The 25,613-nt window shown below is 37.1% G+C and overlaps 1 protein-coding gene across 1 annotated transcript in view; it reads left to right on the forward strand.

Moving 5' to 3' along the window:
* Window positions 1-25,613, forward strand: part of LOC114071056 — a gene marked incomplete at its 3' end in the record, with an annotated part of 51,246 nt that overhangs the window by 20,433 nt on the left and 5,200 nt on the right. The window contains exons 2-3 of the mRNA XM_027908713.1: window positions 434-697; window positions 25,064-25,134. Coding sequence (XP_027764514.1) covers window positions 434-697; window positions 25,064-25,134 — 335 coding nt within the window. The remainder of the gene's footprint in view (window positions 1-433; window positions 698-25,063; window positions 25,135-25,613) is intronic.

Genomic DNA, 25,613 nt, shown 5'->3' on the forward strand with positions numbered 1-25,613 from the left:
CACCGAATACAGGAATCTACCAACTTAAAGAAAGATGAAAATTAACAAAAAATAAACACGGGCATCAGACTGGCATTTCTCTTTGTAATAGTTTCTTGTTTGTAAGCAAATGTGAGTTACTTGAATTTTGTTGAAATATTTAGATACTTTACCTATCTCACATTTGAATTTTTAGAACTCTTTCTATTCACATTTGTTCACGTGAACTGAGCTAGCTTTTAAAAAAAAAAATCAATGTTTTAATGGGATTAGTTGTGTGTTGTTTTCAAATAGTAAATGGCGATGACATATACTCTCTATAGTCAGCATTGGTCAAGTAGGTGGAGCTCACATGGTAGACGTAGACATGGTTAGAACAACAAAATAATTGGTGGAGGTTTAATGGCACTTTTGAAAGCATGATCTAGATTTGTCTGTCTTCAATTTCTTGCAGGCTGTTTCCAGCTATGTAATGTTTTTCGGACCCATGAGATGGAAATTGAGCAGTGCTTGCTGGAATCCCTCCCTCTCGGCCAGCGGCAGCGGCTGGTGAAGCGGATGCGCTGTGACCAAATAAAGGCATACTACGAACGAGAAAAGGCTTTCCAGAAACGGGAGGGCTATGGGAAAAAACTGAAACATGGAAAGAATCATCGAGTTCGTTTTAATCTTGCTGATATGGTACAGGATGCAATCATACGTCATGATGATAAAGAAGGTACGTAGTAATGTTGAACTTGTTTTCTTTTTTTTCTATGGAAAAAATTTCAGAGGAAAGCTCCCTTGTTCTGCTCACCTATCTTGAGGTAAAATACAATTCTACATGATAGTAATCATAAAGTGATTGCCTCAATAGAATATGCAGGCATATATTGCATACAACGTTTTAGCTTGTTACTGAAATGAATAAGGTGCAGAGAATAAACCTTCAGAAACCTATTTAATTTGTTTTGAGGTTAATATGTGTATAAACTAATATATTTAAAAACAAGTTAGGACTATAATTCTGTGATTATGTATGGCCTCTTATATACCTCTTATATACTCTTATATGTAGGTATATAGGATATAGAAGGTATATAGTAGGTATATAGGCAATAGAATTTAACAAAAGTTACTTTGAAAATTGGGTTCTCTCTAATAGCCTAATGTCTTTCTTGTACTGAGGTGCTCAAAACTGCACACAATATTCAAGGTGAGGTTGAACCAACGCAGAGCAGAGTGGGATCATCCCCTCCCTTGACCAGCTGGCAATGCTGTGCCTGATGCACCTCAGGACAAGGCTGGCCCTCCTGGCTGCCAGGACACTGCTGACTCATATTCAGCTCACTCCTGAATCTTTATTTATTTGTGCATTTGTTCTGACTATCACTGGGGTGTAGTTCTACATGTTTAGATCTTAACGGGAAATCAATCAAAAAGTTCTTCTTTTCAAGTAAATGCCCAGGTCATCATTTATAACTTAGTTACAAATAAAATTCACAGCCTTTCATTTCAGTCCCCTAGTGTGTACAGGGATGATAATTGAAAATATTCTTCCTCCATGTTCCCATAGCTCCTATGTTTCTCTAAAAAACAAGCAGAATACCAGGTATGACATTTAGCATTCTGTAAAAGTCAGATACTTGAGGCTATTTTTGACATTTACGCTGAAGAAATGTAGTTTGCTTATTGCAGTGGTGGTGGGGCACCAAAAATCTTTTGTGTTGCATATACTTAACCTTGAGGCCACCCAAATCAGGATACGAAGTTCAGCAACTGCTGAAACTGAAGCATAAGCATAAAGGGAAGATACCTCAGGCAGAGGACAGTAAGGTGAGAGAAAAACAGGAATGCTGTCCTGCACTTGAAACAAATAAAATAGGTCCCTATAAGCAAATAGCCTGCAGGAAACTCAGTAGCAGTAACAGTGCTATCATGAATGTGTGGTCCTTTCCAAGAACTATAAAACTGTGATTGTTGTCTTGAAGCAGTTTGGGGGCCTGAAAGTGCCTGTCTACTCTGTTTTTAGACAAATGTTCCCAGAGCCTGTTTTCTTCGGGGTGAAAAATGCTATATTAAGAACTGTTATCATGTAATCCAATAAAAACAAAAAAAAATTAAAAAAAAAAAAGTTGAAACTCAGAGACATGAAAAGTGCTTTCCTACCAGTGTTGATGAATGGAACATCCAACCATGACTCTTTAGTGAATATATATACATTAGAAGTTCTGTTCAAATTAGACTTATAGTTTTGTAGAGAACATTACATCAATTTACTGTGTTTGGTCTTCTTTTATGGAGCATGTAAAGTAGATTCCTTTCAGAGAAAATTGGACTTGAAGATGTGCTCTAGTAGTACACCTAGTGCCTCAAAACAGTAATGAGTTTTCAATCCATAAGGCTAGGTTAGACATAGCCTGAAGTAATCCCACTAAAACAGGTATAGCTGGGGAAGTTGCGCTTTTGTCACCCCGTTTTCCTTGTCTATTTAGGAATATTTCACAGAGTGCTCAGGAATCAACAGCATTTCAAAATATGCTCAGTTTGAATATAGGAAAGCAAATTCAGTAATAAGTATTTTTAAAATGCTTCTCTTTGGAAGACCTGGGCATTGAACAAATGTTTTTTAAAAGGTAATTCAATGCAAGTAAGCAGCAGAGAGGTACTTTAACATGATTTAGAAGTAAGAAGTAGACTTTTAGAATAAAAGCCATTTTACTATATGAAGATAAGTTTTTATCCTGTTAAAAATGGAATCTGGGCTGATCTGAATGTTTTGTATCTTGGAATAAATGTGAAAAGCAATCAAGATGATAATTTAGCAAATTATCAGAAATTCATTTTTGTTTACTCAGCAGGGTATTTTAGTGCAGTTCCAATGTCTTTACTTTTTAAAAAGAATGTAATTTTAAACTGCACATTTGGTTAATAGTGAGGTATGTAATAGCAAGTGTAAAAGTCTGGTACAGCATATTCAGTACTCAAATAGCTTTAGTCAACTAAATTCTATCGGGCAACACCTTTCCACGTGGGCAAATAATTTTGTGAGTTTGAAGTGCAATGGTTTTGAAGAGAGAATTCTTCTCAAGATATACCTAATTTATCTGGCTGCGAATAAGACTGATCCTGCCGTTTGGGATGTACGGACTGTGGTGTCCAAGAAGAAGACTTTGCAATCTCTATACTTTAAATTAAATAACTGAATACACATAGATGGATTCAATTTTGTAATGGAACTGTAAATGTTTTTGTGGCCGTTGGGTTCAAAGTATAAGTCCCCAAGCTTCAAAGCTTTTAGGGTGTGGGATTTTTGTAAAATAAAACTGAATATCTCAGGGCTAAAATTCTTGGGTACCTACAGTTTTCTTCCAATTTTACCCTTGGACAAGTGTATAGGACAACAGAATTATGAAGGAGTAGGTTTATTTACAGAGAATTGAATCTGAGCCTGTTTTCTTCAATTTTTAGATATATTTAGGAAACGTTTGCAAATCTTAGGCTTTCACACACTTTGCCCACAACTATGTGCTTCCTCTATCTTTAAATTGAAACACTTCTCATGTCTAGTTGACTGTTTCGCTCCTCTGAGACTGTTGAGCAGAATCCTATTTGCTGATGAATCCCAGAGAAGTTTTATTTGTTTGGGGTTCTGATTATAAAAAACCTATGTCACTCACACAAACTGATTAAGTAGAAAATGCAGATATTTTACATGAAGATCACAGAAGAGCAACAAAACCAGGAGGATTTGTAGAGAGTGATTAAAAAGGAGATGAAGAACTATGAGAGTTATACAACAATGTTCACATCTGAACAGATTTGAATGCAACTTTCAGCAAGAAAGAACACCCATTTGATAGGTGTAAAAGACAACTAAAGAGGGATGTTTTACAATTCTGTGAAGGAAATACAAAAACCTGTAGCATAGAAAGTGGAAATAGCACACAACAGTAGAACAGGATAGAAATATCTTCCCAAGTGAAGTCCAGGGGTTCATTTCTTCTAAAGTGTCATAAGCTATGTAGACTGGACAGCACATTTTGGAATGGTGAGTAATGGTCTGGTTCGGTAGGTGAGATAAATTAGATAACATAAATATAGATGAATTTATAATATGTTTAGTGCAGACACATTTTGCACCAGAGTCTGATCAGAATTTCACTCTTACAAATTCATTGTCTTTGTTATTAATGAAAAATGTAATATACCTTTTGGAAAATTACTATAGCAGCTGCTATTGTGCAGAAAATGCATTGCTGATACTGCGTGCTAATAGGTGTGATCAGTAGTTTGCATTAAAATTAATTTTACAATGGACTTTTAGAAATTTTCCCAGTGACCTGCTTTGTCTCAAATTTAGAAATTAAATATATGCTCATTATATTTCTCAAAAAGTTAAAAAACTAGTTAAATATTGTATCTTTGCTCTTTTTGGAGACATTTTAAATTATTAATTGTATTTTTTACTTGTTATTCCTAACTGTTATTTAGTATTTTATCTGACCCAGGGAGATGGAAGGGGAATCCTCCTTCTCTTTCTCCTTGCAGCTTCCTGCAATTTCTCTCATTTAAATCAATTTTTCTGGTGCAGTTCATGGGCCACACTCACCCACATTACTAATAGTGAACATTTTGAGAGATTCTGCAGCTATCATTCTCAGTGATGACATGTATAGAAGCAGAAACTGATGAATAAGTGAATCTGTTTTCGGACACTGATTTTGCTCATCTCCACTGCTAGCAAGAGAATAGTTGTAGTTCATTTTCCTTTAAATGCTATATGGCTTTCTTCTTGTGAGATGTTAAATCCCTAATAATAACAGACAGCAAGACATTTGTCCTGCTGATATTAGTCATATAATTGTACTGCAAATTGGGAGATGTAGCCAAATTCTGCATCCCATTCTTCCCCACTGTGAAATAGGGATACTTGCACCTCCACGTTGCATTGGTGGACTTCTCTGATATGCATTCTCTGGTATTTACTGAGCCTGCACATCAGCTGAGAATCATTTACAAGCAATAAGGAAATGAACTGAGCAATCAGGAAATAAACTGAGGGAATCTCAGCTTGAATTTCTACTTCAAATATAGGATAGTCAAATGGATTTTGGTATGTTGGCCTCTTGAGGATAAGGGGTATGCATCCTTGCTGAAGCAATGATGGAGTTCTTGGCACTGACAACAATGGGAAACAGTGGCTGCTTTGAAGGAGGTGATTTTTTGACTGTGAAATTACAAACATGCTATAATGAAAAAAGTAGCTAAAAGTGAATTTGGCAGTCCTGTACCTGAAATCTAACACAGGGGAAACTAAACCACTGGCTTTAGTTTCTGTCATCTTTTGGTATATTCTGTGACCCACCCTTTCAGTCATCCTGTAGCATTATTCAAAATATAGGATGGTCAGAAATTATCTATATGTAGTGTATTTTGTTATAAAAACTCTGAAGTTGTAATGTAGTAATGATATATACCACAAGGTTTGTCCTGCTGGCAGATCGTGGTAGTTCAGGGTAGAAAGTTCAGAGAGGCATCAAACTCAATCTTGCTACAAAAGAGTTACTCAAGTGAAAATCAGCATGACAAAAGGGAAATGCAGATTCCCTAAACCTCTTTAGAGCCCATTTCATCCTTCTGCTGGGCAATATGCTGATTCTGTGGCAGCATTGTTATTCTAAATAGTGTGAGTGTTAGCATAATGTCTGTAATAAGAATTCTTGGTCCTTTCCATGAAGTTGACCCTGACTCCCTGTTTTACTCAGCCCTCCTCAACTCTGCCAGACCTTCTTGCTAACCCTTCAGGGCTGCTGGTGTGACCTTTTCCCTTTCGCAGTGGGATGCTCAGATGGAGTGGCTGGATACAGCCTTAACCTCTCTTCTCTCACCAGGGGATGCCTGGAGAAGGTGATTTATAAAGCAGAACATACCAATATCCTACTTTTGCTGCATTGTTCACTTCAAGGGGAGGCCTCCCAGGACTGGGTCCAGCATATTGGCTGCAGGGCACTTGCTGAGAAAAAAACAAAGATCCTACCTTACTTCCCTTATCATGATGCCAGTATCTTTAGCTGTTAGAAAGATGTGATATTATTGTGAGATTGGTACTATTGTGATATCTGAGAGGTCTGGAATAATCATTATACTGGAAAGTTTTAGTATTATTAGTTATTTTAATGAGCACTGTATATAATGTACAATGTTATGATAAATTTCAGTTACATTAATTAACAGATTGTGTAAGTGAGCATAAAGGTGGGGCTGGTGCTGAACTGTAATTTGCATCTTAACAACTTTGGGCTATAAAAAGGACTCAGGGGAAAGAAACCAAAACGTCTTCAGAAGAAGGATGTATCTTTAATTTAAGGTGGCAGATGAGCTGACCATTAGCTTTCAATAGTTAGGAGAATGTTGTCATGAATATGTCAAAAATGATTATTCCTATTCATACTAAAAAGGATAAATATAATTTAAAATAGAAAACTGTGGCTGAAACTGAGCTGAAGTAAAGCAGATTTTTTATTATTTCTTTATTGTTTCCAAATCTACTGACTCCTTATTTTTGCATCTTATTACATTAGGCTTGCGTATGCTTTACTGTCGTTTTTTCAGTGCAAACATTTTGATTGGTTACACACAAAGTGTTCTGGAAAACAGAGTTGCACTGACTGTGTCTGACAAACATACCAGGGCAAAGTTAGTGGTCTTCAACATCAGATTTAACAGTTGCTGGCAGTTTTTTTAAAAGATAGGAAAACCAGGAGATGGGCATTAGTGACAGGTTTGTGAATGTAGGGTTCCATTATGTGCAACCTGTTGTCAGACAGCAGGAAACTGGAGAAAGGGGCTGAGGAATGAAGACCACTGAGAATGTGTAACAGACTATTCATTGTAAACACTTTTATAATTAAGAGGAATGGGAATGTATTCAGGTAGCCTGTCTCCTGTTTGAATTCTGACTTTCAGCCTACCTTTTTTAGATGTTCAATGACACCTCTTCTTCTCAAACTGGTTGCAGGCAGCTTTTCTGATTTTTATGTGCCACATGGGGGAAGATGAGTTGTTAGAAGGCAAGGCTCTGAGCACAACAATGCCTTGTTTTCAAAATTCCCCAAAGCCTTGCATGAGGATTGCTTTTTTGTGTCAGTAATTCAGAGGCATTGTTGCTACTACATAAGACAGAAAGACAAATATGTTTACTAAAGACAGAATTTCAGTAATAGAAGAGATTTATAGAAAGAAAAAGTTATAAACCATGATATTATGCTTAATATTTAGGAAAGCAGTGAAAAACAGGTGTAGCATTAAATCTCTCAAGTCAAGCCTTTATTGTTGAACCAGAGTTTTCTTAAATTAGGCAAAAAAAGCACATCTTGAGTTAAAAGAAGGTGACGCTGGAAAAGAGAAGGATCTCTGTGTGAAAGTTCAGATTAGTCCTCTGTGCCATCCCAAATTACAATAACCCATTCCACTGTTCGCTTCCACCTTTAAAAATCTTCCTGCCTTGTTTCCTATGATTAATATTTAATATCACCTTCTTTCATTCCCTTCTCCTCCCAAAGGTACTTTAATTAGCATTTCTTTTGTATACTCTCTGTTGCAGCTACAGCCTTCTGAGGAGGCAGGGCTAAAATTATAATAATGAATAATAATAAAAATAATAAATGAGAAATATTAAATGCACGCAGTATTTATACACACACACACAGACAGAGTTGTAGCGCGTAACCTTCATGACAAAAGAAGGTCCCAAATTCAAAAAATTAAGTCTTGGGTCAAAACTAATATTAATAGGAAATGAGACAAATTGCACTGATTAGTAAGGTGCTGCATAGTGACATCTTGAAGAGGGAGAACAACAACAAAAAATTATCCTAATCTCAGTTTGAACACAGCATGGCCTATAACATTCAACACAGAGCTACCAGGCAGCTACAATGTATTTGAAGGATTACATACTCCTGTATTTCCTTACTTCAGCATGCTCAGTCCTTTTAAAATTTAAACCAAAGAATAAATTTCTCAGATTTTAGAGCGCTTTGTTTCAGGATTGCACTATCATTATTTAATATATTTTAATTTCAGGTTACTATTTACTCTCACTCTAAATGTCATTAAAATCTTTTTTTTTTTTTCCCCTCTACTGGGAAAGTATATGAGATTCAATATACATTTAATAATAGGGAGGCTTTCCTGTACAAAGCTATTTTGGATTTTACAGCTAGGTTCCTTCGAATCAGAGGAGAAAACTGGACATTAGACAGTAATGTAAAAGTGACTGTTGGCAAATATTGATTTAGTACGAACTATTGTACAAGAAATCACAATACACATGTGTGATAATTTATACCATTTAATATTTATTGTCTAATCCTTAGAGACATGAACACTAGACACTAAATAGTGAAGTCAAGAGACAGTTCAGAGCATATGAAATTAATGAAGTACACAAAAATTTTGCCAAATTTTGGGGCTTTTGGAAAGAAAGAAAAGTATATACTGTAAATTAATGCATTCACAAGACAAATTCATGCATTCTGGACTGGGAACTCATGTCTGTAACTTTGGAAGACACTAACACAGCTGTCTATCCAACATGTTGCTAGGGATTTAAGCCCTCTGTACAGGAAAATGAAACATCAGATAACCATTTCAATCTATCAATCGACAAAGAAGCTTTTCAAGGGCCCAGAAAGTAGAGAGACATTTCAAACGAGGGCAGACCTTCCTATAGGTTCAACACTGTTGTTAACTCTGCTTGGCTTCATGTGTGCTGAATTCAGCAACTTAAGGCATCGTTTTTGGTATGACACAGGAAAACATAATGCCTTTAGTTATTGAGTAACAGATGTTATGCAATTAAAGCAGCCCATTTCAAAAGCAGTCATAAAATCACGGGGAGATAAAATTTGAATACATTTGAATTCCTGCAGGATTCCATATGTGCTTTTGGTCTATGTGTTTACATTTTCTGTAATTTGGGAATGATATGGGAAGTGGATCTTAAACTATTTCTTGTTGATAAAAAATGTATGGTTCTTAATATACAAGAATTATTTAATTGGAAAAAGTAAAATTCACAAAAAAAAAAGGTATGACATATAAAAAAAGTGAAGGATAGGCTCCAGGGTGTAGATTTTGTCCAGCTCTTTTGTTCTGCCTGTGGACTGTCTAACCACAGGAGTGCACTGCTCCGTGGCTGCATTTCTCTTAGCCCTCAGATCTTCCTGGCTCCTTTCAGCTGCTCTTTTTATCTCTGCACATGCCCAGAACTACCTCGATTTGAAGAGTTATCCTTTGCCTGTACCAAGCAGGGAACTAAAGACAAAGCATCCCTTTATTTTGTGTCTCTCTGACTAGGGGGATTCACACCAAGTATAATTTATCTGTCTTACGATCCAGTGTAGTTATACCTTCCTCCTTTTCTCCACAAAACTGAGATTGGAGCTGTTAGCCCCCCCATTTTTGCTAGCCCACAAGTTGTGCCTGTGTGTTGCTTTGAGAGCTGTTCTTTGCATTTCTCTCTCCCATTGCCTCTTCTCTGCTGTCCCCACACCTCAAGCATCCCAAGCAGTGTCCAGCCTTGCATGGCTCTCCCCTGGGGAAGGGGCCCAAGAAGCAAACGGAATCTAGATGGTCTTGTTTACAATATAGTAACTGCAGAAAGTTGATTGAATAGTAAACTGTTGTACAAAACCCTCAGTGTTATCATCATCCCTGCTGCTGTGTTTTGAAACAGGAATATATACTAGACTATTTGCAGTCCCTTTTCACATGCATAAACTCTGAATAAATACTTAAAGTATGTGTTTGAACCTAGTAATTCCTATTTGGTGATTTAGTGTGTCTCGAAGTTCACCCTGAAGAATTTGTTGCTCTCTGAAAAACATGCCTTTTTCTCATTGATATAGAGAGTTTCTGGAAATTCAGCTCCTGGATTTTTCTCTGAATTGCAGATTTCTAAAATGTAGGCACTGAATTGCTTGCTTTCCATGTAGGTAATTCCATTCTTGAACTTTAACCCTATATATCCAAACAAAACCACATTTGGTTAACTAGAGATCATAATTTTAAATGTTGCTTCGATTCAAAGTGTAAAGCATAGCATTTGTGAGGGAACCTTTGTAAAAAGACATGCATTTTTCTAAAAAAATGTATGTATTTACTTTTTAACACATTTTCAACATTCTCATCCATTTATTTTTGTGGACTATTATATAAAGCTTTCTGGCAGTGGGACAATCAGTATGTAAATTATTCATGACTTTACATGATCAGAGTATAATTCAAAATGCTTTCACAACCTAAAATGTCAAGAAAAAACTATTTAGAAGACTATTACCCCTAAACAAGAATCCAGCTTTTTAACAATTTAATCCAGTCTGAACAGATAACCTCTATAGACACATATCTGTTTGTTTTTTTTTTTTTTAATTATTAATATTTTAAACCTATCAAGCTCATTTATAATTCCATGTTGGTGTTTTTCTCTTCAAGACCAACTTTTATATTTAATAGTAAAATGTTCTTCTGGCACCCAAAAGCATCAAGAAACACAAAGACTAATCACTCACAAATTCACTGTCATGCCAATAAAGGGTCATTAAGCCATTAGCAACCAACAAATTGACACCTGGCATTCTTCCTATTCATTTCAAAGGGGATCCACAGTGGGATGCAAGGCTATAAATTGGTAGCAATCAGGCACCTATTCTGTCTGTGAAAGACAGCATCCACTGACTTGCAGGTACAGCTGACATTCCCTGGATATTGTTATAAGCCACACTGATTAACAAGAAATTTGCTGTGATGGCAGAAGACTCTAGTCTATACTAGTGAAATAAAAAGAGAACAAGAATACAATATTTTCTATATGATTGGCTGTTGATTTCTTCTCTAGCATAGCTACTGTGCTTCAGATGGATTTCCAATACAGATTTCAGTCCAAAGGGGAAACTTTTTTGTATCTATTTTTCGATATCACTTACTTTAAAGTTTCATTTCAATCAGAGATAACGATAGAAATTAAGCTGGGAAATTACAGTAATCAATAGAGAATAACCTTTTGTGTTTTTTTTTTTTTTAAAAAAAAAAACAAACAAGCAACCTTTAAAGCAATAATACTGTTCTTTACAAGAAATAAACTGCACTTTTATTAATTCCTTAAAATATTTTTCTTTTTTTTCAATTCAACTTTAGAAGCCTTATTTCATCAGGATATACTCTTATATTGCTACACTGGAGAAATAAAATAAAATGGAATACTGGAGTATAAGACGGGGAAAAGACCTTATTTTGGGATCTTGCAACATACAGACTTTATTTTATGACTATTTTATTAACTGACAAATTGAGAAGAACATTTGTTCAGCACCAAGCCTGTCTGAGTTCAGGAAGCATTTGGACAATGCTCTCAGGCACATGGTGTGATTCTTGAAGTGTCCAGTGCAGGGCCAGGAGTTGGACTTGATGATCCTGATGGGTCCCTTCCAACTCACCATATTTATGATTATTTCCTTCTGTCTGAATCATAGTACCTTTCCCAGTAAAAACAGAAATGCATGTGAGAAAGAAACAGGTTTATTTATGTCCTGCCTAGTAGTTTTTCTTCCTCAATACAAATTCTATACGGAAAGTATAAATACTGCTTATTATTTCAGTCATCTTTCTATTGTAGACATAATTTGGAGGATTATTTTTTCTTAGTACACTGAGGTATCATCCTCGATCTGCAAGGTTTTTAGCTTTTAAAATCTTTTGCAATTCAAGCTGACAGTGAACAAACTCTATAGCCATAATATAAAGAAATGAGTTGTATGGCCTAATGTAAAGACAATCGATTCTTCTTGATTATTGTTAATTGCAGCCATCATAGTAATAGGCTATTATAGTGGAGGAACTGAAGGTTGCAAGAATACAATCAATAAATCTAAGGGAATGGATAATTTAGCTTGTGTTTCTGTGTGCATTGCATCTAAGAATGGAGGTGGGAATGTGGTAGTTAAGGTGAAATTCACAATATTTCTGAATGTCCAGCTTTAAACAAGGGTTTTAAACGTTCAAGGTAGAATTCAGACAGTCATCCTGGAGCCTCATACTGCTTTCTTATTATGTTTCTTTCTGATTACTCTCTATTACAGTGCAGTGTATATGTGACCTTGAAGCAGTACAGACACTGTCATTTTACAGGGCAATGAGAGGAGGTAATTTCTCACACCATGCACTGTTTAGGGTTTCGATTACATTTAGACTGAAAAGACAAGCATGACAGCTGCAGCACTAAATCCTTGAGCTGGGGTATGTGCTCCAGATTTTAGCTATCACAACTATTGCTAACATACAGTGGTAGTTTTTTCTAGACTTCCTCATTGTACACTGTACACTGGCAGTACAGAAAATATGACTTGAAGTGTTCTTAAAGCTGGAAGTATCTGTGTGAAATTTTAACTGCTGCTTTGTTTCTTAGTCTACTAAAGGACATCCTGTAAGAGGGTACCAACTACCACACCTTTTAATAATAACCTTCTGAACTTCTCTGGCTTCTCCGTTCCTATACAGGATGAATGTTGGTCTTCTTTTGCCTTTAAGCCTCTTCCTAAAAATCCTGTGAGGGTCAAATATTTAGAACTGTACAAGTTGGACAGAAAAAGGCATATGTAAAGACCAAATATATGCAGTTCTACTGATTTTTACACGGGAATTACTTTTTTATCCCACTCTTTCTCCATATATGTAGTTTTGGTTATATACATGCAGGCTCTCCTGGTTTAGTCCTTATCTCTGTTGGTGACTTAGGCACTTCTAGCATGGGGTTCTCTCTGGCTTCTCCTTGATTTATCAGCTTTATGTACCAGATACATGTCAGGTGCATTATTTGAGCAAATGAGAATGTGTGGAATTTTGTATCACTTGGGAAGTTTGAGGCTCTGTAGTGATAGCTCGTCACTGCAGCCCAGACCTATCCTTTGGCTCCATATGGACATGAACTCATTGGTGTCGGTCAGAATTGAGAACTTCTGTCAGGTGATGTGATGCTGGTTGCTCCTAACCCTTGTTGACATCAATATTGTTGAATTCATAGAGTTGTAAGATTGGTCAGGCCAGAGAGGACCTCAGGAGGTCTGTAGTCCAGTGTCATGCTGAATTTTGCAGAGGAATGAAACAACTAGGACATTGAACTATGGCAGCTCTTAATATTGTGCAAGAGTAGACCAAACAAAGGAGAGAGGTTTCTGTTGAGAACAACTGATAATTCTACTTCAAAACCAAATTAAACCGTCAACTTGTATGTGAGGCTTTTGCTTTCTGTAAGCTGTAAAAACAGATGTGATTATACGAGGTACTATGTGAACGTAATTTTTTTCTTCTCCATGCTGACCAAAACTGCAGTTTTCACTGTGGCAATCCGTACCTGTAACAACATAGGTAAAACATAAGTAAAGTAAAATTTGCTTCGTGCTGGTTTTGTGCTGATTGCCCCAGCTTTGCTGTAATAATCTGGCCCTTCTAGTGGCTCACCAGCATCAAAGAAGAGGTGTTGATTACTAAATAGGAAGCAAAGGGTCTGTTTCTCATATATCACCTCCTCGATTCCCCGGGTCCTCAAAGGCTTCACTGCTAATCCCATGTAGGTTCACTTTACATAAGATTGGTGTGTAGGTTTAGCCATCTGTAAGCTTGGTGATATTGAATGCAGAGTTGTTTGTGCTTCAAGTTTGTCTCTTTGGCTGGAAACTTCTTTTAGGTGAACCATTATAAATCCATCATTTCAATCCTCTGTGTCCCTGTATGTTTTTTCATTTCAAATATTGAACATTTAAAGAAGTGAAGTCTACATTGCTGCAATCTTCAACTGCCCAAGTCTGACAGCCTTACCTCAAAGCAGGTACATAGAGATGTTTTCTTATTCTGAGGTGGTTTAAGAAAGTGATAGTCACAAGTTTCAAGTTTGATATCTCTTTCCTTCCGTGATGGCTTTATACATGTGATCTGTTGTTCTTGAGGTGAAAATGTGTTTATTGCTGGTTTTTTAATTGCTTTTTGTTTTTGGCATATTGATAGTGGTGGTGGTTGCTGTAACTGGTGTGGGTAAAGAAGGTGCTAGCCAGAATACACTGAACTTGGAAGCATCCAGAAACAGCAGTGGGATAAGGAGTGAGAACAGGATGATTTCGAGAGGGCTGCACTTGCGCAGTTGGAGCAACACTGACTGGAGAAGATAGTGACTCCTGTCTGGACCTGACTGTGGCCAATTTGTTCTCTTTGGTGGACATCCAGGCCACAAATCAGGGAGACTAATAAAGATTTCAGTATGTATTAAAACAAATTTAATTGGGACAAGTCCCTTATTAGTGTTGTTAGGCAACTTAACAGTTGCCTTTTGGTTTCACCATTGACAGAAGATGCATAGTCTGTGCAAAGAGTACACAGCAGGCAAGTGTGAAAGTTAGTATTTGGGCCCCCTTGTCAGAAACGGGCAAAGGTTACAAAAGTTGTTGTGTTATATTGAAAATGTGTCAAGTCTGTCCTCTGCCAAGTGTGAAGGAATTCTTTGCAGATTGGGAGTTTGGGAGCCAATGTGTGAGAGAAGCTCTAGCTATAACTGTGAGACTCTTTATGTCCCTGTGCTTTGGATGGAAAGAGATGTAAAATCAGAAAAGACTGAAGAAGATTTAGAGATCAGCAGATATAAACTGCTTGGATTACCACTAGGAAAAGTATAATACATTTCAAGCATGCAGCAATTCAGCCAAATATAATTTTGGAAGATAAGTAATGAGAAATGTAAACATCTTTGAGCTAGGTGCCCAGGCAGAATGTAGACCATTGCAGAAAACAGGCATAGTTATTGTTAATGAAGACTTCTGATAACTAACCAATATGTGAAAATGTTCATATTTGTTATTTGTAATGCACAGGCATTAGAAGGACTTGGTAACCATCATGTTGCAGTCAATGCAATAAGTGCTGAATAGGAGTGTAAGGTAAAATTTGAAGAGCTTACCCAAGCTGAGGTATTTATGCAGCATGCATGCTTTTTATATTCATGTTTATGTGGGAGATGTGACTGGATCCCATATCCTGCTTTGCTGCAGTGATCGTGGCTGTTTGCACAGCACGGGTAATCTCTCCAGACCTCACAAATCAGTTTCTCTGTAACATTTGCTTAGCAGAGTAGGAGGAGCTCCACACTGCCTCTCCAGAAGTCCAATTTTCAGAATGACTGCCTGTGAGGTGATTCTATCCTTGAGTTGGCAAGGAAAGCAGATCCTGTATCCCATCATCTCCAATAGGAAGATGTGTCTCATGTGTAAGGACTCATTAGCCTTTGAAACCTCATGTATTGTATTAGGATAAAAAAAAAAAAAAGGAAATTCAGAAGTGTGGGTCTGCATTGTCAAGTAGAAGAGAACCATTAGGAAGTTTAATATGTTATTCTCAGTTGGTTTTGGCCAACTAAAGGACTCTGACTGCATGCTGATATTGTTGAAAAATGTGTGACAATAATACTCCAAAACCTGACTTATCTCCATCTATTTTAAAACTCTGTAAAAGTGAAGAGGGGAATGACTTCATGTGAGCACAGGACTCTCTTCACGTCTCTTGACCATCTCAGAGATGTCCAAAAAAGGATTCTGGTATCAGTAGTCTGAAGTGTGTTGATGATTTAAGGCTTACCATACAGCAAGATGTATCTCAACCAGAAAATGTTTCACAGCACACAAATTTTAATGTGCTAAAATTATCTATATAAATAAAAGGGATTTTAGTCAGAAAACCTTAATTTTGTGGACATTCCAGGTGTCCAAGGTGGAACAGTAGAGACTTGATTCTACTCCCTTGAAACTTATGGAAGTGTGGAAGGGACATGAAATCCTTGTGGATGTGATAGTTTGTTGAAATTTAATTAACTAGAGGTAAATGTTGTAAGGGCACCATGGGGGCCAGCTGCTCCCTGCTGCGTGGAACACTGGGAGAGTGAGGACCACCCCAGGGCAGCTGGACAGGGCTTGTCCCACCACCCCAGCTGGATGTTATACCAGTGCTATATTTTCTAATTCAGAAAATTTCATTCATTACTTTTGATTCTATTCTTACCATCCTTCTTGCTGCATGCCCTTTGTGTCAGATTTAGCAATTGTGTGGCAGCAGAGTAAGTCAGTTTAGCACACTGATCCAAGAGAGAGGGCACCACCCCCTAAAATCAACAGCCAAGTTCTTTGTCCCCCTTCTGAACCAATTCACCTACCTGTTGCACAGCTGATGGGCCTGATGCAAAGAAAGGAAAGGAACTATGCAGGCATCTTGGAGCCACTGACTTGATTTTAACAGTTTCCTAAGAATATCAAATGACACTTAGAAAGTCTGTTTCTAACACAGTTTAAACCTAAGCTAAGATTGAGATTGCTCTCCCTTCTGTCCTCTGCTTCTGTGCTATCCATTTGTCCTCTCATCTTTAAGCTTGTCTTGAAGTGAGAGCCAGGGAAAAGAATGATGTGGAAATTATTTGTCATAAGGTTGGCCTTCAGCTGGTTTAGCTCTCCATACCAGCTCATGACAGAGTGACATGGGTCACTTCTACGCAAGAATGAGGGCAGAAATCTGAATGGATGCATGAACAAGAGGGAAGCAGTTCTGATTTTGACAATGTAAACTGTCACAGATTACACTCTGTGAAAGGTGGTGCCTAAGCCACATATGTCAAGTGGTGAGATATTCCAGGAACCACATATTTCCTTCATAATTCTGGTCACTCATCTGCCACAGGCATGACCATTTTTGATAAATGCATGGATTATTAATGTCCCTAGTTTGTTCTATACTGTCTGGTTTAAGTTTGCTTCCTTGGGCATTGCATGCCCTGGGAATTCCATTAGACACACAGAATCTAACACCAGTGGTCTACAGCTGGTAATTAGTACCATTTAGCAGCTGCTAAGCAGGATAATAGTCTGTTATCCTTGAAGATCTCTAATACAAATCGTAATGAGTTGCTTACAAGGCTTCTAACCCAGCTGGCATAAACTTGCTTTGCATGGTGAGAGAGTTAAAGGAGGGAGTGAGTCTTGCTTCATATGGCATATAAGTCAGCAGTAATTTGATTTATGCCAATTAAGTAACGTTGGCATAGGATCAACATAAATGTTGGGTGAAACAGAGGGGGTGTACAGTCTGTTCAGCTGAAAATTTGTGTTGTATGCAAATTCTCAAATTGTTACACTGGGGGAAAACATGGTTATGACAGTGGTTTTCAAATTAAGGTACTGACTGCAGAATGAGTTATTTTGCTGGAGTGTGTTTTAGTATTTATCATTTAATGACTATGGTAGTGGAAAGCTGTATATTCCCAAACAAATTTAACATACTGATTGAAATATTGTAAAGATGTAAAACTTTTATTCAATTCTACAGACATTTGAATGTACAGTCAGGTATTTCTGTGGCTGAAAAGTTGGCCTAAAAAATTACACTGGTAATTTAAAAAGCTTTCAAATTGACACATGTTTCTAAGGTGAACCTAGTGGGGTGTGAGCTTTTGTAATTACTGACTGTAGCCTGAGGATAAAGTTCTTGCTGTTTTATTCACATTTGTCAGGATCTCCAGGAGAATCCACACATAGGAGACAGATAAAATATGTGTACAGAATGAAATAGGTGACTTAAATGCAAAGATATTAAGTTCCTTTTTTTTATAAATCTCATTGGCTAGTTGGAAGTGAAAGCTTTGAGAATAGCCTTATTGAAGTTTACTGTATGATCAACTACTTTCCCCTAAGGTTAATTTTAGAGTGTTCAACTAGTGGTAAATGTTAAAAAGCTTTGTTTCTATTGTAATTTTATCTCACTAACAGGCATTCCAAATTCAGTCAGGTCTGTGCTAACAGTTTTTGGTGGCACAGCTATTTTGGCCTAGGAAAAAGCTATGCTGGCAAAACCCTGCTGTGCTATTAGCTGTGATGATAGAACCAATATTTTTAGCTAAGCATGTGTTATTTTTTAAGGTAGTGTTGAATCATTTTAGCAACAGCTCTGTTATACACACAGGTCATAGTTACTGTGAGATGAAATCATAGCTTTATTAACAACTACAGTAGACCTTACTGCAGCAGTTCCCTCCCTCTGGCCTGGCCAAACCTCTAGCTCTGGTAGAGTTAATTCAAAACTGAGGCAAAACAGAGGATCACCATCATTGCTTTGTGATGCTGGATGTGCCCCTTGCAGTAATGTCTTTGCACTGTAGAACTCCAATCTTCTCTAAATTACTGTGATTTACACCAGGATTTTTCTACACCGCTCTAGATATTTTTAGTGCATGTATTTGCAAGTGTAAATTGGGGTCCTTCTATTTGAAAAAGTAATTATAAAGTACACTGAACTGAAAATGAAAGAAAATAAGACTTTAGGAATAAATATCCTAAAGAAAAATAAAAAAGAGAGAAACAGAAATCATATAAACAGATGTAGCTATTAGGTAGGGTGATCCAATAACTACTAAGTCTTGTTCCTCTGAAGTGATTTCGGAGTCTACGCTGCTCTTCAATGTGAGTAGCTGTCTCCTCACAGTTGAAAACAGATTCTTTGCCTGTCATATCACATCTTAACTGCTGCCCATTGTCACTTTTGTGTAAGGAGATAGATTAATTTGTAGCACTCCTTGGGCACTGTAAAAGACACACACTAGGATTTTTCAGGCCATTAGATTTGTGGCCTTAATATTTCCCAGTGGAGACACAGACTGCATTATGTTTAATGTATATAGAAATGAAAAAGGGCAAATTTGCAGGAAGAAGTTTTAAATTTAGCAGTTCTTGAATAACTGTGGTCCCTAAACTCATAAATTATTCTGGCTATGTCTACAGTGATAGAAATGTCTGCCCCAGGAGGGAACTGTGGCTCTCCTCACTGATCTCACTGGAGTTTGACTTAGTGTCTGTGTGGCCCAGAGACATAACCATTAGTTTCTGTATGGTTTTCCAGTTCAAGGTACCTCAGACAACAGGAGGGCTGTGCCCTTGACTTCAGAGTGATAGTGCATTGGCAGGAAGCTGTCAGGGTTGGTGAATGCCTGGGCATGGACATACAATAGTTGATGGTGTAAGGCCTGGTAGGAAAGCAGACGAGGACTAGGCAGAAAGGGACCCATCTTGTCTCATGCTTACCTGTTCTGCTTGAAGTTCACTCCCCCAGTGGAGTGATCAAGCCCCTCAGCTGTTTCCAAGGCTGGGTTATGACTGATTCCTCCACAAAGAGCATGGGAAAGAACTACCATGTATTTTGATCTACCAACACTGACTGGGGCTGTGGAACTACTCTGTCAGTCTGTTTCACTGGTGCCTTGGTTTGTTTCTTTTAAAGATAATGTTGTGTTGAATGGAGCGCAGGAATCAGCCTGACATTTCACATCATGCTTTTAAATGCAGAAGAGAATCAATGACCCAGTTGCTTTGGGGTCATGGTAGCATGATTGCTGGCTGCTTGAAAAAAATTATAGACTATGGGAGGATAGAAACATCAGCCCTGTCCTCATCAGTGATCTGTTCAAACAGCGGGCAGTATAGCTTGGATATGCAAGGCTGACGCTCTCAGCCAGTATGGAAAGAGTAATTTTCCTCTCTTCATTTCTGCGGTCTGTGAATGGCACAACACTTATCTGCCCAAATATTGTGCATATTTTTTTAAGGTTTGTTGTCTTTAATCTTTGTACAGCAAAGATGGGAATTTATTTCCAGAGTTCTCCAGAAAATTAGAAGATGAGATCAGAACAAGTTTGACAGATGTTGCCAATGAACTCAGAAAATATTTCATGTAAAAAGCAGTGGGATTACAAATCAGTTGTTTGAAAACCCAGTTAAGGGCATGACTGCTCTGAACCATGTCAACTGATGACCTTCCTTTGAAAGAAAGCATGAGCTGTTTTGCTAGTGATGAGGTGGTAACAGTAAATGTGTTTGTTAGGTGAACAAGATACCTTAAAAGAATTATTAAATTACCAACAGTGGTACTTGGATTTTAAAATTCAATTTTAAACTAATCATAGCAATGGTATGAAGTAAACATTTTTTCTAAAACTCCATTAACCAAAAATCTGAAATTTTACTTGATTTCATTTGGTGTTCTGATTAAGAATAACTTACCAAGATTAGCATTCATCTATTCTCATACACAGCTGAGTTACGTAGCAGGTTCCTCATAAGTACCTTTTGTACAAGCTGAAAGTATAGGGTGACTGCCAAGGATTGAGAAAAGAGCGCTGAAGAGTCATGAAGGTGAAGAGAATTTTAAGTGATTCATCTGTACAGAGTTTTAAGATGCCGGTGTGGGACCAAATATCTGACTGTGGAGGAAGTAAAGGTCAAAATATAACACTGAATTTGTGGAAGTGGAAGAGGTAGAAGGATGCTACTACACATCTTTATCACTCCTGTTCTTCAGTGATTCAATTTCATGGTCAGTTTATGCCCAAACTACTTTCGACTGTTGGTGAAAAGTGGTGGGAACAACAATCTCCATAATCACCTATTACCCACAGCCACATTCCCAGATTCTTGATCTGGCTGGAGGGAGAACTAATCTTCTCCTTGTGCCAAGTAACAAAAACATGCAAATTGGGACAGAAGGAGAATGGAATAATCCATTCTAGCATCAGCATCATTTTAGCTAGGCTTCTGGATCAGTATGTCGTGTTTCTGTACATAACGAACAAGCAAAGCCTTCCAGCTGGAGTTATTCCTGCTAAACTGAAGAGAACAAAAATAGATATTAACAGGAACAAAGTTTACACTAGCTGCCAGCTACTCCTCAGAGAAACAATTAATAGAAGGATACACTGGTATACAGCACAGCAGATGACCAACTGTTAGGTTTTACAAATATTAGGCACCTTTATTTTTATCTTTTCTGTTACTACTAAAACTGAGTTTGCTGTGAATGCAACATTACCCAGCTCCTAAGTTTGTGTCACCATCAGTGGATGATCTCTGGTGAGTTACTGATAGCCCTGGGCCCTCTGAATTCCCCTTTCAGGCTCTCACTTCAGATCAGTACTCCTTGTGTCGGCAGCGTATAAGGTCATATATAGCTCTATATGACAGGGTAGCTAGATTATATTCAACACAGCACAGTGTAAGTACTAGTTACTGCTGTGTATATCAAAATTCTTAATGTGTTATGCACCACAGTTGTACAAAGCTAAACAAAACTAAAATGTGTTAGGTAATTGTCATGTTGTCATCACCGAGTTGCTGTAACAGCTAAAAGAGTTAAAAGAAAGTTCCAAGCAAACCAAGACAAGCCCAGGAAATGTAAGCTTTATAGCCGTAGTTCCACATGCAAAGTTAGTACAAGACCTGTGGATGGTAACAGGCACAGCAATAATAACTACTACATTATAAGGCCACATAATAAGGTGTAATCTAGTCAATAAAATCAATGGAATGTAGAAAGCTATTCAGCTCACTGGAATAATTTGGTTAAAATTGTATCATTGGGCATATGTGGAAAGCTATGTTGATTATTATCTTTTTTTTACTGCTGAGACTACAATGCTTTCAAATACTTTCTAAAATACCTTTATTAGATATGAAATCAGGTATGAAATTCTGTTCTAAGTAGTCAATAATTTTGTATGTCAAATCTAAAAGACATTAGTGAATGGAGGGACCTGCTTATACATACAAAAGAAGGGCTTGAGAGTTTGTAAAAAATTTTATTCTGAGTAAAAAATCAAGACAAAGCTATTAATTTTTGTGGATTTTGATCTTGGATCCAGAAATGGTCATTGCTTGGTTTCAACTGCAAGGAGTTGCTAAATAGATCTGGAAAGTCATTACTTCATATTTTGCATAGCTTCTCTACAAGAACCAAGTCCTTGGAGGATTGATGGGAGGAAGAGATTCAGTAAATTGCCCATCTTCTTTCTACCTGAGTAAACAGAGTTTCTTTCTGTCACTTCATTTGTACTTTAGACTCCAGATGAAATTCTTGTGGAATACTGTTAGAAATGCAATTTCCCAACCCACTGACCTACCTTTGTGTCCTTCTCCTGCCAAAAGAGAGAGGTCTTTATCCTCTGTCTTTGTTTAGAAGGACATACCCAAAAGCCCCTTTTGGTGATCCCAGCATTCTTAATGATTGAGTTCATCTCAATTACCCAACAAGAAACTCCACATTTTATTTTTGCTGGTGTTACTCTGTGCCATTAAAGTCAGCTCCCAGATGCAGAAGTAGCCTGAGGTAAAGGGTGTGCAAGTCCCTTTGTGAAAAAGGGGAGGGAACAGATTCTTTTGGTTAACTCGTTGTCTTATCCCATCTTTTAGAAAGACAGATTGAGGATGCTATTTCATTAACAGCCTTAGTCAATGCAAGATTTCTGCCACCAAACTATAAATCCAACCAAGCCCTGCCCTCCCAAAAAACTGCCCCACAAACAAAACCTCCATCACCTTATTGGTCCAGTTGAATGTGCAGCTGGTAGGGAGAGCTGGCACAAGGGAAGAGTGGGCCATGAAGTGAATAACATGACTCCTCCTTTTTGACAGCAGTACAGCCTGTGAGAATACACTGTAAAGATGGCATTTTTAAATAATTATATGCTCTTACAATGTCATCAGTTGAAGCCTCCTTGAGAATAGAGTGATTTCTGCAAATCACACTTTAAAGGACTATCTACACTTATTCCCATATTTGCAAATGAGTCTCTTGTTGCAGGTGGATTCAAGACATAGTTCACGTATTTAACCCACATACAGAGTCCATAAGAAAGAATGCTACATAAAAACACTGTATTAAGTGTCTGAGAATCTGAAATAGGTGGATTTTTTTCCCCCTGAAAAACAAGGATGGAGGAAGGGAACAATTTGGAGTGTTAATTTGTTAAGGTGAAATCCTGGTGGGATTGGGAAGATGAAATTACTTTCAGAGCCTTAAGAAATGTTCTGTGATATGGAATTAATATTTTCAGCCATACTAAAGAAATGGCATGACATAGGAACATTTAAAATAATAACTCCTGAGGAGGATGTAGTTGCACACCTATTTAAGGAAGGAGGACTTAACAATAAATCTTTACTCACTGAAACCTGAGGCAGAGGGAGCATCTCCTTATGTGGCTGTCAATTTAGGTCTTAAGCCAAGGAAAGAATTTTGTTCTGAATTTTATTTTTAATGATCTCTCTCTGGATGAGGGCAATTGTGCATTTTGAGATTTGGTGGATCTGAAAGCAGAAATAAATGCTTTGCTTTCTGTTGTTTATCCAATTCTCCCAAAGTTATGAAATTTCGTAAATATTTCTCTACCGTCCCGCTCTGGTTCAGTGCTTTTCATCTTTCTTAACAGGTGTTGTACATTTTTTTATACTTCATGTTACCTAATATTCCAATTCTACTTTTGGTGGACATACTGGGGGCAACAGGGACTTCTGATAGGGATTAACTTTCAAAGTAACAATTGCCAGAACATAAAAGTAATTTACAGTTACGTAAATTAAATGAAGCAAATCCTTTGATGAGGAAAAATAAGTACCATGGAAGTATTCATAAAGTGTGGTTTGTACAACCCTTTGGATTGATCTTTGAATTTCAAAACTTATAAAAGAGCAAAAGATTAAATGAATTAGTCTAACTATTGTAAATATTTGTCCATTATACCACTGTGTTTACTATGCAAAGTATTTAGTGATAATATTGCCAAGTGTTTCACTTTAATTTTACAGGGTTGCAAACATTTAGCCGAATATTCTTTCTTAGGCTGCATTTTTCTAGGGCACCTGATCAAAAATAATTCAGCACATTCAGAAAACATTGCTTCTATTAGTTGACAGTATTTGAAAAAAAAAAAAACCTGACCTCTTTCAAACAGGTTAACTGACTGTCTAAATGCTGTAAGAAGTTCAAATGTACAGTGAAAATGGAGTAGCAAGATATTCTTGGGAAAAAGAAAACACATACAAAAAATGCATAGATAGGGAGGAGGTTGTGTTTAAGAGTCTCCTAATGGATTCACAGAAGTTAGGAGGGCCATGAGGCAAATTTATGGCTCTCTTATGGGGCAAAGCCACAAAGTAGAACAGATTTTTGGGGTATTCACTACTTGAAATTTCTTAACAATTGTTTGCACAAGTCCATCCAGTATCTTAACTAGGGATTCAAACTAAGTTTTCCAAACGATGGAGTCAGAACCAGCTGTGCTCCCACTCAGGAAACATTACTGACAGTTATTCTCATGGAGAGGGGCCTTTTAAAAGGGTTCTTTATGCCAGTTTATTGAAGACAGGGTTGCAGTGCTGGTGGGAATTCCCCTGATAATGTCTGGCATTGCTACCATGCAATTCTGTTCAAGGAATGAACACTGTTACCATGAGTTAGTCAATGCTTTGATTTAGAGTGAAAAGGTTATAAAGGCAATAGGGAAAAAGTGCTGAATTTTCACTCTTGAGTGAGCACCAGTACGAAAGGTTGTGATTTTTCTTGTGCTTATAAGCCTGTTTTCATTTCAAAAGGGTTTGATACATGTAACTGGGAGTGGAGTTTGACTCCAAGTATCGTTTTAAAAATTATGCTGCATCAGTGATCTGACAATGCACTGGAAAGGTTAAATTGACTGCAGATCATTTAGCTTTGGTATGATGATTAATTTCAAATTATACCAGTTATGAATACTACTTTCAAGTATTTACTGAAAAAGCCAACATATCTCATGGGAACTCTTATAAAGTAAAATGAAACCAGCTGACTGTGATTTTGCTCCCATATGAACTAATCAGGTGATTGTGACCTTGACGCAGGGTCTCTCCTCCAACTTTCCCCTCCCCTCTCCTATGTACAAAACTGACATGTTTATCTGTATACTTGAAAAGTCCTTGATACTGTTCATATTTGCTGTTCATTGCCAAAGGTCCTTTGCTTACAGGCTTAGCTATTATAACAGGTGAGATGATAAATGCTGACATGATAGTTCTGCAAATGTTATATGAGAGGTTTGCATATATTATTAAATCTTCTAATGAAGATGATGAAGAATCAACCTACTAACAGTTCAGAATTAGGTGTATTGCTGGTATATTAGGTATATTAATTCTTGTTCCTCTTTTCTTTAATATTACAGTGCTGCGGCTATTGAAAGATGGTGCTGACCCTCATATGCTTGTTTCCTCAGGAGGCTCCTTGCTCCATCTGGTGAGAGTGATTGAATATTTGTGTTAGTGACTGTGGATAAATATGGTTGGATAGTGAGTAGCAGATTTGACATATTAACAAAAAAGAAAGGCTTAGCAATAGTTTTTATCTATCCTGACCTCTGCTGTAGTTGTGATTGCATCCAGCTATGCTTTTTAAATGTATGGTCATTTTCAAATTGCTTATGAAAGAATGGATCATGTCATTCTCTAAAGAGAATGAGATGTTTTATTTTTATTTATAAAAATTATCTATAAATTATCTGTTAATCTGTTTTATTTATAATTATCTGTTCAGTAGGAAAGAATAAAGGAAATATTGCTTGATTCTGAATACAGAAATATATGGTTCAGAAATTTATAGGTCCTATATGAAAACATAACGTTTCATATGATGTAACATTTTTTGGTTTTGTGAATATTTTCTTGCACCAGTTTCCAGTGTGTGGATATTTAACACATTATCTTCATTTAGTTTAT

The sequence above is a fragment of the Empidonax traillii genome, unplaced genomic scaffold (genome assembly GCF_003031625.1).
Source record: "Empidonax traillii isolate 1590-97213 ecotype Southwest subspecies unplaced genomic scaffold, ASM303162v1 scaffold1817:size114834, whole genome shotgun sequence".
Classification (NCBI taxonomy): domain Eukaryota; kingdom Metazoa; phylum Chordata; class Aves; order Passeriformes; family Tyrannidae; genus Empidonax; species Empidonax traillii.